Source organism: Chenopodium album, chromosome 13 (genome assembly GCF_948465745.1).
Source record: "Chenopodium album chromosome 13, dcCheAlbu1.1, whole genome shotgun sequence".
NCBI classification, from domain to species: Eukaryota; Viridiplantae; Streptophyta; class Magnoliopsida; order Caryophyllales; family Amaranthaceae; genus Chenopodium; species Chenopodium album.
This window is the reverse complement of record NC_137846.1, coordinates 5,799,033-5,814,428: the sequence shown is the minus strand read 5'-3', so window position 1 is coordinate 5,814,428 and position 15,396 is coordinate 5,799,033. Positions and strand designations below refer to the sequence as shown.

General features: G+C 39.4%; 2 protein-coding genes and 1 long non-coding RNA gene across 4 annotated transcripts; 2 read left to right on the top strand and 1 right to left on the bottom strand.

Moving 5' to 3' along the window:
* Nucleotides 1–2,983: 2,983 nt before the first annotated feature.
* LOC145576099 (uncharacterized) lies at nt 2,984–3,581 on the top strand. The gene is made up of 2 exons (XR_014098321.1): nt 2,984–3,245; nt 3,333–3,581. It is a non-coding gene; the product is annotated as an uncharacterized LOC145576099 (long non-coding RNA).
* A 205-nt stretch (nt 3,582–3,786) lies between these two features.
* On the bottom strand, nt 3,787–7,176 carry LOC145575090 (PKS-NRPS hybrid synthetase cheA-like). Its single transcript, XM_081633012.1, has 4 exons — nt 6,808–7,176; nt 4,246–6,268; nt 3,920–4,158; nt 3,787–3,801 (listed from the first exon to the last, which is right to left on the bottom strand). The coding sequence occupies exons 1-4, from the start codon at nt 6,856–6,858 to the stop codon at nt 3,787–3,789; spliced, it is 2,328 nt and encodes a 775-aa protein (XP_081489138.1). The 5' UTR covers nt 6,859–7,176.
* Nucleotides 7,177–7,325: 149 nt separating this feature from the next.
* Nucleotides 7,326–14,909, top strand: LOC145576098 (cyclin-dependent kinase E-1-like). Of its 2 annotated transcripts, none has more exons than XM_081633885.1 (15): nt 7,326–7,796; nt 8,557–8,667; nt 8,799–8,902; nt 8,985–9,027; nt 9,133–9,231; nt 9,336–9,405; nt 9,606–9,700; nt 9,952–9,985; nt 10,065–10,149; nt 10,365–10,442; nt 10,698–10,745; nt 12,219–12,251; nt 12,364–12,472; nt 13,407–13,616; nt 14,280–14,909. In XM_081633885.1, exons 1-15 carry the CDS (start codon nt 7,500–7,502, stop codon nt 14,346–14,348), a joined length of 1,485 nt encoding a protein of 494 aa, XP_081490011.1. In that variant the 5' UTR covers nt 7,326–7,499; the 3' UTR covers nt 14,349–14,909. The 2 variants fall into 2 exon arrangements, with proteins under 2 accessions (XP_081490011.1, XP_081490012.1); XM_081633886.1 differs by having other exon boundaries at nt 7,327–7,796; nt 14,283–14,909.
* The last annotated feature ends 487 nt before the right edge of the window (nt 14,910–15,396 follow it).

Genomic DNA, 15,396 nt, shown 5'->3' with positions numbered 1-15,396 from the left:
CAATTTTTATCAATAATTCGCATACAATGTATTTTTGATACGCAAAATGAGGCACTTATTTATTTTTCCAATACCGAGCTCAATTTGGTTCTTTAATAACCAAAATGACCCCTAAAATCTTAACGGAATATTTTTAAAACGCAAATCGAGAAAAAAAAATTCTCCCTCTATCCCCAATTGTTTGCCCCAAACCATAAATCCACTTTATTAAAGCTTTGGGCAAAAAATTGTGTACATGGGTTGACACAAATATCAATGAGGAGAGAGATAAAAAGAGTACAAGTGGAAAAGCATGCCAAAAGTAGTGTGGGACAATCTTTTGGGACACCTTTAAAAGAAAAGTGGAGTAAACAATTAGGGATAGAGGGAGTAATAACTAACCATTAATTAAGTGAACTGCTATTTGACGCCCACAAATTACTCAAAACGCCCGCAAAATTACAACGAAATTACCACTCTACCCTTGAACCACTCTACCCTAAACCATTCTCTTCAACTCCCTTCAAACCAAAAAAAACAAAAAACCACCACCACTTTCACCAACACCCAACCCCCTTACCACCACAAGCACCCAAAAACACCACCGGAGAACCGCCAAGATGCCGAGGACGAAGAACGTCGGACGGTCGAGGGAGGAAGACGGCGTGCCGGAGGAGCAGGTTCGGTTTTTTTTTTAACGCTTGACCGAATCGCCCAAAATAGGCGGTTTAACCATGGTCAAATCGCTCAAAATATCCGGTTTGACCATGGTCAAACCGCCCAGTGAAAACGGTTGACCGTGGCCAAACCGGATTCCCTGGGCGGTTTGACCGTGGTCGAAACGGATTTCTTGGGCGTTTTAACCATGGTCAAACCACCCAGGAAATCCGGTTTGGCCACGGTCAACCGTTTTCACTGGGCGGTTTGACCATGGTCAAACCGGATATCTTGAGCGGTTTGAGCACTGGAATTTAAATTATTATTTTTTTTTTAATTTAAATTTATACAAATAATATATTTGTTTATTAATTGTTTAGATTAATTTTAATATTTGTTTAGTAAAAAAAAAATATTTATTTGAAGTTCACGTTTTATGTATAATTTAAAAAAATATTAATTATATATATTTGTTTAATTTAAGTTCACGTTTTATGTATAAGAAATTAAATAATATGTTCGTATATGTTTAGCTTTATTAATTATATGTTTAGGAAAAAAATGATATTGTATATATTTGTTTTTTTATATGTGTAGCTTTATTAAATTTATGTTTAGAAATAAAATAATGTATTTGTGTATTTGAATTTTAAAATAATTAGGTGTATGTTTAGATAATCAACTAATATAGTTTTATATTTTACGTTGAGTTTAATTAATATATTTGGTAAATTTTAGTTTATATATTAATAGCATTATATTTAGGAAATTAGATAAAAAAAAGTAATTGCATTTATATTTCTATATATATTAAATTTATTGAATCGTATACCAATTACATTTATTAATTAAATAACAGCCACGAAACATGAGGAGGTTAAACATCGAGTTCACACATGTCGAAGGATCAGGTCCTCGACATACACGATCTCGAGGTGTTGATGCTTCTGTTAGGAGGGAGATGGCAGCTTCTCGAGCGGCGGATGATGACATGTACGATTATGATCCTGATCATGACTACATGGAGGATGCCTCGACTTCCGCAGGAGGCGAGCACGAGGAGGCGCCATCAGGGGTTTTCGTCATGCAAGGTAGAGGAGGGAGGTTTGTGGCTTCTAGTAGTGCGAGTACGAGCACTGGCCGTACTCGTAGGTCTCGTGCTGCTCGAGACGCGGATACTACTTGGCTTGTTCAGGAGGCGATGCCGGGGGGTCCAGTTGATGGGAGTCTTATTCCCAGCTATGCGGCTCATATTGCGTCACGTATTTGGGTCGGACAGGATCGTGAGTCGTTGAGGTGCCACAGTAGGATTCAGTGGTGCAAGTCGCTGCAGGAGTGGGAGACAGAGTTGAGTGCTGATTTACGTGAGCGCGTTAGTGTCACTGGACTACGACACTTGCCGTCTATCATGCATTCCCACATTGATTGGCCTCTGATCTCTGCGTTCGTTGAACGGTGGCAGCCGGATACGAACACTTTTCACCTCCCTTTTGGTGAGATGACCATCATGCTACACGACGTCGCTTACATTCTTGGGATCCCCGTTGACGGGGACTTGGTGGACATGGTCAGCGACAGTGCGTCTCTCCAGGCTGATTTTCAGGAGTTGCTGGGGTTGAGTAGGGATGAGCTGTTGGTGAAACCAAGAGCAGTTTGGGAAAACGGTGCTGTTGCGGTGACTACCATTTATGAGCGGTGCAAGTTGTTGGATCGGGTTCCCGACGTTCAGTTCATGGCTTTCTTTGTTACACTCTTCGGTAGCACCTTATTCGTTGACAAGAGTGGTAACCGCCTTCTTCCCTCCTGCATTTTGGAGTTGAAGAAGTCTACTGACGATCTTGACCGTTACTCTTGGGGGTCAGCTGCACTTGCTTTCCTTTATCGTCAGTTGGGTATCGCCTCCCGTGTTGAGTGTAAGGCCATTGGTGGTTGTCTCACGCTTCTCCAGGCATGGATATATGAGTACTTCCCATCCTTTCGGCCATGTCAGGGAGCTTTGGTGGTACAGCCTGGTGAGGCTCGTGCCTCGATGTGGGATACTAGAGCACAGTCCAGGGATGAGCACCGACTCGCATCATTTCGGGCCCGACTTGATCAGATGACTGATGCTGAGGTATGGTTATTGTTTTATTAAATGTGTAATATTGTTTAACGTGTTGTCATGTAACGTAACATTCTTATTGTTATTGCATATGCAGGTTAACTGGCGGCCCTACTCTCTCACCCCTGCGCAGGACGTCCCGAGGACCACTTACATGGGCTGTATACAGTGTCGGGACATCGTCGAGCCGTATAACCCAGACAGGGTCTTACGGCAACTTGGTCACGTGTAGGGGATACCGCTCCCTGGTTTTGTCCCTGACGAGGCGTATAGACCTGCTAATGTCCGGTCGTACAGCGTCACTTTTCGGGGTCAGGTCTTATGGAAGAAGTTCGGTCCTGGGAGCTGCTGTCTCGGCTTGCATGTCCATCCACCTCTACTAGATGAGATTCCCACATGCTCACCTGACTATTTGCCATGGTTTTTTACGTACTCCCATCCTCGGCTTATCTGCGATACTGCGGAACTAGCCCCTCCGGCAGTTCCAGAGAGGACGAACACTGATTACGTAAGTATTTTATGAAGTGCATCATTGTATTATTTTATTATTGTACAAAATATTATACGTTATGATTGTTTGCTTTGTATTTTGCAGTGGATGGGTCGTTCCATGCATGTGATTCGGCGATTCATTGCAGACACGGGCGGTGAGGTCACCCCAACAGTGGTTGAGGCCCAGGAGCTTATTGCGGCGTGGGATGCAATGATGAGAATGTAATAGAATTTAATGTAATTTTTAATTATAACTAAAATTGTAATTAAAAACTAATTAAAACTGGAATTTAAATTGCGTTTTTAATTACAAGTAGAATTTCTATTAATATTATGCCATGTTGCTATCCTACTTGCATATCGTTGGTCCCAATCTTGGACGCTAAATTCACGAACGTCATACCAAAATCCGGCTATTGGGGGAACAGGAAAATTAGGAGACATTTGCAACCGCACGTAGTGATAGTTCCCCACCGTTAGTAGTGCAAGCTCCCTACTCGGGCCCGTGGAAGTGGACGGGGCACTCCACGGTAACACAGTGATGCATGGATACACACCTACACCATCAATGCCTGTACCGAATAGCATAATGACAGCGTTGAACAGATTTGCGATCGGGAACAAGTCTTGAAACACTGCCATCCAATGGTCGCCTGTGCACCTACCACCAGTCCACGTGATACGACGAACCTCATTTTCCAATTGATCACCGTAAATGTGAGAGTAGACGTTAGGATGCCTGGTTATCTCATTCGCAATCACAGTCCTGGCCAATATCCATTCCTCCTGGTTACCCCAAAAGAATTCTGCAACACAACGAAATCCGCAGTTGCCATCACCGATAGGGTCTACCCATCCTTCCAAATACGGCAACATGACATTTGGAAGCCAATCGACGTACAAAAACTCGTCGATGTTCATCTGATTACCTGTAAATACATCATCAACACATTAATTACATATTCGCCATTCATTACGTAATGTACAAAAATATTAATAATAATAACAATTTATACCAGGTGGCGTCCTCATGTTTACAGATTCATTTGATATTCCACGACCGGAGCTGGATGTAGAACGACCCCTGCTTCTACCACGACTTCGCCCACGAGCACGACCACGACTACGACTGCTCGGAATGTGCTCGAACCCACTTGCATCCCGTCTAGTAGACGAGGACCACTGCTGGCCTTGTGGTCGACCCCTGGTTGTCTCGTTTATCTCAGGTTCTTCGTAATCTCCTTCTTCAGGGTGAAGCTCCGCAAACAACACTCGGTTCACACTCCGCACAAAACCGGGGTCGCGTTGTAGAACCTCATCAACTAGGGATCTAAATTGTGCAGTGTCCTGTTCCGACTCATCAGCAAAAGTATGAATGCCTACACCATCCCCAATGACGAGAGTCTTCCAAAAAGGATGGACCTGATCCAAATATAAACCCGTGCCACCCTGAATCGAGGTATATATGGTACAAGCACATGGTAGGCCGTGTGTCATCAACAACGCACAACCACATCGCTCGTACACATCATCAGATAACTCTCTCATCCTGGTCACCTCATGCTTCAGAATTTTGAGACCGTGGAAGGACATATGGCCACTGAGATTGTGCAACGGCATGCCCCTATACTCCACTCCAATTCGTCGTCTGGAGTCCTCCAAATGATGACGAATTCCAATAAGCAGACCCTCTGTGGCGCGGTGCACACGACTGAATATTGAATCCAACGACCCTCTGGAACTACCGAGCCATTGTTTAAGCACAGAATGTTGGCTCTCCACCCTACACGTGTTCACGTTGCCAAAGTGCAACACCTGATTCGTCCATGCCAGGATAAACTTCTCCTTGTGTACAAGCCAAGTTTTTTCCACATAATCCACAACGGTACGCCATGATCTTCCCCAAGTATCCCTCATTTGACGCAACTCAAATTCATACTCAGCCTCAGTTGTTGCATTCATGAGTTTTGACCACCTCCCATTTCTAAATTTCTCAGCTAACACCATATCTTTCTTACACAAATGATATACCTTGGCCAACACATCTTTGTTGATATGCCATCTACATAACAAGTGAGCTGTGTCTGGGAATACCTCTTTCACCGCCTTCAACAGTCCCAACTCTCGATCAGTTAGAATCGCAGTAGGAGTCACTTCAAAACCCATATACAGCTTCAATTTCTCCAACACCCACTTGTAACTCTCATAAGACTCTGTCTTCATTAAAGCATACCCGATCAAAAAGTTTTGGTTTGTCGGTGTGACCCCAACAATCTCGAAGAACGCCATGTTGTACCTGTTTGTCTTGTATGTGGAATCCATCCCTATGACATGTGGATAAGTCCGCAACATATTCGCCATCTCTGGATGTGCCATAAAGGCATGGGTGACAACACGTGTGTCGGGGTCAGCAGCTACCCAACTAACGTACTTGTGCTCGTTGGCCAAGTGAAGAAACTGGTTTACGACATCTCTCCCTTCACTATCATCAACCCTTAAACGACTTCTGAAATTATAGATGTGCCTCATGTTAGGGTTCTCATTGGGATACGCATCTTTCACAGCTGCCATTATGTTACTAGGTTTTGCACATGCTGAACTCATTTGTCGAACCAATTGCTTCGCAGCCGGACTTAAACCACTCACTTGTCTATGACCCTCTCGATAAACCATCATAGGGTGGTTGTGCATGCCATGCAAACCAGATACAGGAATTATTTGCCACCCAAGATCATCTACCACACATGTGATCTTGATCCGAAAAGGACATTTGATACCCTTTCTTTTTGTGTTTTTTCGTACAGCATTCTCCATATCCCTGTCTTCGGCTGTATTTCTATGGGCACGATCGCACTTCAGATACTTGACCGGCCGACCATCTCGTTGTGTCTTATACGAAGACTTTGTAAGGAAAAAGCCGCAACCAATAGAGATGTTTTGAGCCCATTCAAAGGCCTCTTCAAAAGTTGGGAACATCGTTGACGTTATAAAGACTGCACTGTAGTCAACTCCATCACCCCCATAATCCGGCAATGACGCCTAAACAAAGAAATAACATGAAATTTAGCATAATAACCATGATAATAATGGAAATAAAAAACATAATAATCACAACAATGATCACAATTTAATTCTACTTATCATAAAAATAACAATAATAGTAGTAGAAATAATAACAATAATAATAGAAATAATAATAATAAAAATATTAGAAATAATAATAATAATAGTAATAATAATAATAATAGAAATAATAATAATAGAAATAATAATAATAATAATAATAGTAATTAAAGCAAAGATTTTTTTTAAAAAAAAAATACAAAACCGCCCTAGAAAACCGGTTTGACCATGGTCAAAACGCCCAGGAAAAGCGGTTTAACCATGGTTAAAACGCCCAGGAAAAGCGGTTTGACCATGGTCAAACCGCCTAGAAAACCCGTTTTGACCACGGTAAACCGGTTGTCCTAGGCGGTTTGACCATGGTCAAACCGCTTTTCCTGGGCGTTTTGACCATGGTCAAAGCGGTTTTTTCGGGCGGTTTTGTACATTTTCGGCGAGAAAAATTAAAAATTTACCTCACCAAGTGGGTCCGGCGGGGTGGACACCCTGCTTTCCGCCTCCGACATGTAACCGGGTGGCGATAGTGGTGGTGCTGGTGGTGGTGGTGGTGGTGGTGGTGGTGATAGTGGTGGTGATAGTGGTGGTAGTGGTGTTGGGTGTTGGTGGTACTGGCGGTGGTGTTGATGCTGGTAACCGTGGCGGTGTTCGGTGGTGGTAGAGTTTACTTTAGCTCGGTTTTGAGAGTTAGAGTTATGAAAGGGATGGAAGATAACAAATAGAGTTGAAGAGGGTAAGAAATAGAGTCAAGGGTAATATCGTAATTATTTTGTAATTTTGCGGGCGTTTTGAGTAATTTGTGGGCGTTAAATAACAACCCCCTTAATTAAACCCTAACTGAAGTAGCAAAATCTATACTCTATATTTTGTATTTTGGGCGATAGTAAATAAAATATATACGAGTAATATATATATTGACCTTGCCCATATCTTCCGTCCATATGTCCATAAGACCAACTCGATCCCAAATTCAAAATTATACTTCGTATAACCTTGGGTTACCCTGTCTAATTGTCCATTAACGGAACTCCAATTAGTACCAAAGATTTAATAACACCACCGCCGTAATAATACCGTGGACTTCCAAATCAAACAACAAAAAATAGAGTCAATTGGGAGACATGGGAGAAGAATCAAAACAACAGCAACAATGAGCAACCGAGGTGGAGGGATGTTGGGCAACCATCATCTCCAACAACAACAACATCATCACCATCAACAACAACAGCAACAACATCAACAACACTCCAACAACAGCAGCAACAAACCAGAATGGCTGCAACAGTACGATTTGATCGGTAAAATTGGGGAAGGAACTTATGGTTTGGTGTTCTTAGCCCGTGTTAAACCCCCTTCTCCTCATCGTGGTAAATCAATTGCTATTAAGAAGTTTAAGCAATCTAAAGATGGTGATGGCATCTCCCCTACTGCAATTCGCGAAATCATGGTTTCTCTCTCCTCTTTCTTTTTTATTTTTGTTCAATATTTTTTGGGTTTTCATTGTTGCACAATATTGTAATTGTAATTGAAGTTTTGGGTGTTTTGTTTATTATTTGATTGATCGATAAAGGTTGGATTTTTTTTTTCTTTCTTTTTTCTTGGTGTTTTATGGTTGATTGGAATTAGGGTTTTTTTTTTCTTTGTTGAATTGGGAATTTTGTAATTCACTTGTGAAAAGTTTTGAACTTTTGAATTTTGAATTGAAAGGGGAAGTGTTAGCTTGTGGGGTTTACTGGGAATGTGTGAAATTTATCAAATTATGGGCTAGGAAAGTTAAAGCTTTCAGCTTTCATCAATGGAGCATGATGATTTATTTCTATTAATTTTGAAAATAAGAGGATTTGTTGGAGATTGTTCACGATAAAACTCCAGGATACTTTCAATATGCATACTTGTTTAAATGGTATATTGTTGGTGTTCTATTTTTGATATTGGAAGAGTGTCGATTAGTTCATTCTTTGATTACCGGAGGTATTCTTTTCAAGTTAATTACTTGTATAACATATGGACATTCCAAGGGCTAGATATATGCTTTCGTTTTGTGAAATCTAGGAGATTACTGCATACGTTCGACCACTGTTAGTTATTACTGCATAGAGTGGAATCTTTGTTAGAAGCATTGTGGTGATAATGATGATGTTGGTGTTGTAAGGGTTAAAGCTATTGTATCTATCGTCTTGTTTATATCTTCATTCTTTGAAATGCAGTTGCTACGAGAAATCTCCCATGAAAATGTGGTTAAGCTTGTGAATGTACACATCAATCCTGCAGACATGTCTTTGTACCTGGCCTTTGATTATGCGGAGCATGATTTATATGTGAGTAGCCTGCCCCTTTAATATTGAATGAAAATAATGATACAAATTTATTGTAAAGTATTCGTAATTTCTACTGGATAACTTACCTTATTAATCCTGCTACTTTCTCTGCATGTTGTTGGGTCCTGCAGGAGATCATTAGATATCATAGAGATAAGGTAAATCAACCAATCAATCAGTACACAGTTAAGTCTTTGCTCTGGCAGCTGCTGAATGGCCTTAATTATCTACATAGGTATGGTCATTAGCAAGGCACTATAATATGCAAATGTTATGTTTCCTCCAAATACTCAAATTTGTTGTCTCCTTTGCTACAGTAATTGGATCATCCATCGAGATCTTAAACCGTCAAACATTTTGGTATGGCTGTGCATTATGTCGTCCATGTGTTGATGTCTCTAAATTATTGAAGTCTGCACTTTCATTTGCTTATATATATGTCTGTTTTGGAATCTATGTTTGAAGGTTATGGGCGAAGGAGAAGAACAGGGAGTTGTTAAAATTGCTGATTTTGGATTAGCAAGAGTATACCAGGCTCCATTAAAGGCATTGGCTGACAACGGGGTATTAATTTAGTTTTTTGACCTGCAATATATGGACTGTGATTGATTCACTTTAAGTAGGTTATCTGTCGAATTAGTTGCTCACATTTTGAAGCCTTTGTGCAGGTTGTGGTGACAATTTGGTATCGAGCTCCTGAGCTGCTGCTTGGGGCAAAACACTACACTAGTGCTGTTGGTATTCCTTTAATCCAGCCTTTTTTTTTATTAAGTGTGCTGTAGATCAATTCCTTTACCCACAACCTTATTGGCATCACGCAATGCCTTAGATTCTCGTTTGACCTAAATTTTATCCTAAATATTCTTTTCCCGTTGGAGCTGACCCTTGATATTTTTATTTTTTTATTTTTTATTTTTTATTTTCAAAAATAAAAATAGATATGTGGGCTGTTGGATGCATATTTGCTGAGCTTCTGACTTTAAAGCCACTGTTTCAAGGTGCGGAAGTCAAAGGCACACCAAATCATTTTCAGGTATTTTAAAGGTTTATCTGTGATGATCTTGCTGAAATTATAAAATATTACTCTGTTATGTTGCAATTATTTAAAAACGTTATGAGGAGAGAGAGAGAGGGGAGCAATTACCAAAAAAAGTTATGTTGCAATTTATTTTGAAAATTCGTTTAAGTGTTGCAGCTATTATGAATCGGAGGAATATTTCCTGAGCTTTGATCTTGGTCTAATTTATTAATGTTGCTTTCTAACATGGATGCCTTCTGTTATAGCTGGATCAACTTGACAAAATATTCAAAGTCTTAGGTAAGCTAGCTAGAATTGGCTGCTAATTTTCTTTCTGAGGACCGACTGCTCTTTATTAAGTCATTTCCTTCTACTTCAGGTCATCCCACACCAGAAAAGTGGCCTATACTTGCAAATCTTCCACATTGGCAACAAGATACACAGCATATTCAAGGGCATAAATAGTGAGTGGACCTGCACTTCTTTCTTTCTCTCCTTGGTTGTTTGTGATTGGTTTCAGTCTTTAGTGGCAAGTGACACTGACCAACATTTTTTATTAATATACTGTGTAGTCATGTTGTTTACGAGGATCATATTTTTATTTTATATTCCTGTTTACTACTACATATTTGCTAATTCGTTAAGTATTTACCCTTTTTTAACTCATCGTTTTCTGCAGCGACAATCCTGGGCTTTACAGTGTTGTCCATCTTTCTCCCAAAAGTCCTGCTTATGACCTACTGTCCAAAATGCTTGAGTAAGTGTGCTACTGCAATGTTTTGGCTGTAGCGTTACCTGTGTATTTGTGTGTATCAGTGTTTATAGCACTACATCAATTTTTTGATTTGTTAATTTTCTTTTAGTTGTATAACCTTATTGACCTTTGTAAACACTTCATGATTCTTGTTTCTGTGATTTTCTCCTGGAAGATTTTTCATTTTATTTTCATGTTATGTTCAAATATATATCCTGTTAACTTTTGTGATCTTTTATTCCTTTGAACTTTATGCAGATACGATCCTCACAAGCGACTAACAGCTGCACAAGCACTTGAACATGAGTAAGACTATCATTCTTCTCAGATTACTCTTTATTTTTCCCCCTTTTATTTGCATCATGACTTGAACATACTCACACCATTAGGTGGTTATTAGTTATTAGCTTATTGTTGCTTTAAAGAATCATTGCTCTTGCTGGACTAAACTTATATTGAATTTGGAGAGTTAAATAGTGTGTAAGGTTTTCAAAATTATGTTTCGTTAGGTGTGCTATGTAAAATTACTTGTAGCCACAGTCTTATTCAATTATTCAGCTCCCTATTTCTTTGATGAATTTTGGACTCCTAGTCTCCTACCACTGTAGTTTGTATTTCTGTTGTTAGACTTACCCTTTAGCTGACCTACTTATCTACCAGAACTGCAAAAGACTAAATTTCCTACTCATGTGCCTCTCCCCTTTCGTCCTTCCCAATCTTTCTATGACACATCGTGCAGCATAGCTGCTGGTTGGGAGGCCCATGATGAATGGAAACCAGTTTATTTGCAACCAGGAACCTTGGGAGCCCGTGTTTGCACCTCTCCTTTTTCTCTGCACCCCCCCCCCCCCCCCCCCCCCGCGCGCGGTCATATCCATGGCACCATGCTCACATGCACTCTAGCTTGGTTCCACAGTCTGAATAATAATTATAGTCAATTAACTACTTTCCTTTCCTTATTTCTTTTATTACTCCCAGAAAAAGAGTAGTTGAAATTACTTGTTCCGTCCTCAAAATATTGCCATCTTGGGTTTTGGCGCCCATATTAACAGTATAGTAGGTAGTGTAGGTGTTTGTTAGATATTGGAAAAGTAAGAATAAAGTCTTCTTTTGAGGGTTTAGTGAATTAGGTGGGATAAATTTTTCATTGAAGGTAACAAGGGCAATCGGGACTGACCAAATTACTAGTAGTATACAACTATACATGACAATTATCTGACGACAGAGTGTGTGATTTGTAACACATATTTGCATAATTTCGGGTTGTATCTGTGGGCAGGGGCGGTGGCGGGGGGGGGGGGGGGGGGGGGGGGAGGGTTTCTATTGGACCATTTGGGTTTGTGATTTCTCAAAAGTCTTATTTTTTGGCTTATGTAACCGAAGTTTTAAGTGAATGTGCAGCTTGGCTGGAAAACAGGTTATTTGTTAGATTTGTCTTAATTTATGATATCAATTTTTTTTCTTTTTTACTTATTGATGATTAAGGATCTTAACAATTGAAGATTTGCATTGGAAAGTGAAAATTTTAAAGGTTTAATCTTTATAAAAACGAGGAAGTATTTCAGGAAGATTATCTGATTATGATTGACTTGCACACTTTTGATGTTTTGGAAACATTAATGTCTCTTCTTGACTCGTCATATATTACTTGCTCCTTTCCGTGTCAGCATGAAAGTTCCATTTTTCAAGTTTCACTTGCCCCAGATTGAGTAGCTTCAGGTCTTTAAGGAGTCTTTGGGTTATTAATATTTTGTGTTTTTCCCCATATTTTTAAATCAGGTACTTCAAGATGGAGCCTTTGCCAGGTCGCAAGTAAGTTACTCTTCTCCCTTGTACTGGACTCAAGTTGCATGCTGTTGTGGGACTGATCATTTATCAATTGGAAACAATTTACTTTTATTTTAACCATGATAATGTTTTCCAGTGCATTTATTCCTTCCCGGCCTGAAGAAAAAGTTGTTAATTATCCTGCTCGACCAGTGGACAGTAATACTCATTTTGAAGGAACAGCAACCATTCAACCTCCACAGCAGGTATGCATATTGATGTGCTGCTTGGAACTTGTGAGCGTACAATGATTAACAATTGCAGAAATCTTGTATCATAAGCGATTTAACATAATTCACTTCGGGCTGTACCACCCCCCCCCCCCCCCCCCCCCCCCCGCCCCCGCCCCCGCCCCCGCCCCGCGCTTTCCTTCATGTTGTTTCTTACATGTGTATCTGAAATTTATATTAGCATGTATTTCTGGTTTGAGAGTGGTGCTTGAGAAGAACATGTTTCTTCTGGGGTAAAGGAAGGTGAGATATAAGAGAATTTTTTACCGAAGGAAAACAGGGAACCAATGCCCCTTCACTATTTTGTGGGATATTTTTTGAATGATATATATGAGTCCATGCTGTGGAAGAGAAGTAGGCAGGGACTATAGATGCAAGATTTAGTAATTATAACATGTAACACTGGAGGAGTTGGAAGTTCAGCTTCTGATCATATGAATGTTGAAAAGCTAATAGCTTGATCATCTCAGAGGAATCTTCTATTTATTTTGTAAGATGTGTTTTTTGTTAATATTGGACCAACCTGGTTTTGCTAATGTGCACAAAACCAGAGCTAGAAAAATGTTCAGTTCTTTAGGTTTGATTAATAGATGCATAGTATTAATCATCCCGTTGAAAGACTTAAAGTAGTCCTAAGACTGGAAGGATTATCAATTTCAAAGGATTATTGAACTTGACATCTAGAGGCAAGTAACCTGTTGAAATGAAAAACCTGTTCTATATAACATTATAACTTCATAGAACTATGCGTTTATCTTGAATGTCCTCCATCCCTTTGCCTGAATTCCAACATCTCATGATAAATATAATGGTGACTATATTATAATAGTTGCAAGAATATTTTGTTTTGTGTTTTAGTAGTTGGACTTCAGATTATAATTGCATGTATTGAATTCATATTTTCTCTCAGGCTCCACCTCCAAATGCTGGTAACATGCAAGGCTCTCATATTAACAGAAATGTACCTCGACAAATGAATATGGTTGGTATGCAAAGAGTGCCGCCTCAAGGCATAGCACCATATAACATCTCTTCTCAGGCTGGAATGAGTGGTGCAATGAACCCTGGAGGCATCCCTATGCAACGAGGTGTGGCTAATCAAGGTCACCCACAGCAGCAGGTACAGCTCTGTATAATCCATCTTGTTAAAATTTAACAGCATTTTCTTTTTTGTACAAAATTGTCTGGAACTATCTAATAATTGACACTTTTGGCAATAATTACCTTGTAAATTGTCAAATTCATCTCTTATGGACTATCTTCTACCTCTACCATTAGCCTTTTTCTGTGAAAAAAAAAGAAACAAGTATTTTGATCATCTCACCATTATCCTCATTTCCCTCTAAATTCCCCTTTATTCAAGAGTCAAATTTCGCTCTGTGGTTTTACTCCAAGATTGTATCCCTCTATCTCCATTCAAATTTGATTCCGCAATTCCTCACCCACTCCGTATAAGGCTATAACTGAACCCTGAAATGATCTTTTCCAGTTTATTTAATCTGGAGATTTCAATTTTCTGGGAGGTGAAAATCAGCGCATAGTTGAATTGACTTTAGCAATAATTTGTAATTTGGATCAAATATTGATGTATTCCACCCTTGGTAAAATCATAGATTGTTTTTTTACTGCTAATACCTGTATTTATATTTGTAGCTCTTAAATCATTCTTTGGAACTATTTCACTATCTCACAGTTTACTCTTTAGACTAATCTCTATTACTCCTTAAACTAGTCTAGGGATATGCTGGTTGCATATGGTCTGATATGTTTTATCATTTTGAAGCAGCTGCGAAGAAAGGATCCTGGAATGTTGCCTGGGTACCCTACACAGCAGAAATCAAGAAGGTTTTGAGGGATGTCATAATTAGGATAGAAGTTACGTCAATGTTCGTGCTCACCTGAAGTCCCAACCGTAGCATTCTAACAAATTTAATGGCCATATGACTCCTGCAGTCCTTCCCCGTTGCTAAATACTCCGTAGTATGCCCAAAAAATGCCAACATCAACCTGGGACTAGTGAAATCCAAGTCCGAGAGAAGCCTGAGCAGTGTTGTTTAAGAGATGCAAGTGTTGTCTTAATGTTTCTGAAGCAGAACTGCTCAGATTTCTTCGAAATGAAAGATGTATCCCTGATTTGTCTGCTTGGAGGGCCATGGACTCATGGAGGCATGTTGAGATGCTGGCCACATCCCTGGAGTGTCCCGACTGCATTTGCAAAATAGCCGTGAAATGCAGGGGATTCAGTTGATTGTAATTTAGGGTGTTCTGTTGTAACATTAGTTGCCTGCTATCGTATAACTCATTGCGGATCTGTGCCAGCACTTTGGTATAGCAGCGCGCTGGCTATTCTTATGTACTTTGTACATGCCCTTTTCCACCCCTATAAATATATATATATAAATATTTTATTTTATTTTTACAGAAAAATGATTATTAAAATTGTAATTTAAGCCTCATCTATGATATTCATCATTTTTTAAAAAATTAATGTTAACTCAATCACCTTCAAGAGGAGTATACTGCGCATTCATGTTGGTCGATCCTAATAACAAATCTGCGTTAAACCTTCTGTTGGATGACTTCATAAAAGTATGAAGAAAAGTGTATGAGTTTGTACAGATATCTATGTGGTGCACACATAAATATCTTATGTTGGACAAGTAAAGCGAACCCAATTGCTTAATAAACTTGTGTTAAGAAAGAAAATAGTCTCCTCACCTTATTTTGACTGTTCCATATTGCAATATACCGACAAATAATGAGTTAAAGATTAATTAATTTACACGGAGTACAATAAAAATAAAAAAAAAATAAAAAAAAATAAAAGTTATATACTTTGTATACTTGTTATTAAATTCAACTAAAATAAGTTTCAATATATTTATTATCGGAATATAACC

What these genes read in the sequence shown, in the direction of transcription:
- LOC145575090 (XM_081633012.1), bottom strand. Translation starts at nt 6,858, where the DNA reads ATGTCGGAGGCGGAAAGCAGGGTGTCCACCCCGCCGGACCCACTTGGT. An exon ending in CGCCGGACCCACTTGGTGAG is followed by an intron (nt 6,269 to 6,807) that starts GTAAATTTTTAA and finishes TTCTTTGTTTAG; the next exon opens with GCGTCATTGCCGGATTATGG. An exon ending in AAACATGAGGACGCCACCTG is followed by an intron (nt 4,159 to 4,245) that starts GTATAAATTGTT and finishes ATGTATTTACAG; the next exon opens with GTAATCAGATGAACATCGAC.
- LOC145576098 (XM_081633885.1), top strand. Translation starts at nt 7,500, where the DNA reads ATGAGCAACCGAGGTGGAGGGATGTTGGGCAACCATCATCTCCAACAA. An exon ending in GCACACCAAATCATTTTCAG is followed by an intron (nt 9,701 to 9,951) that starts GTATTTTAAAGG and finishes CTTCTGTTATAG; the next exon opens with CTGGATCAACTTGACAAAAT. An exon ending in CCATTCAACCTCCACAGCAG is followed by an intron (nt 12,473 to 13,406) that starts GTATGCATATTG and finishes ATTTTCTCTCAG; the next exon opens with GCTCCACCTCCAAATGCTGG.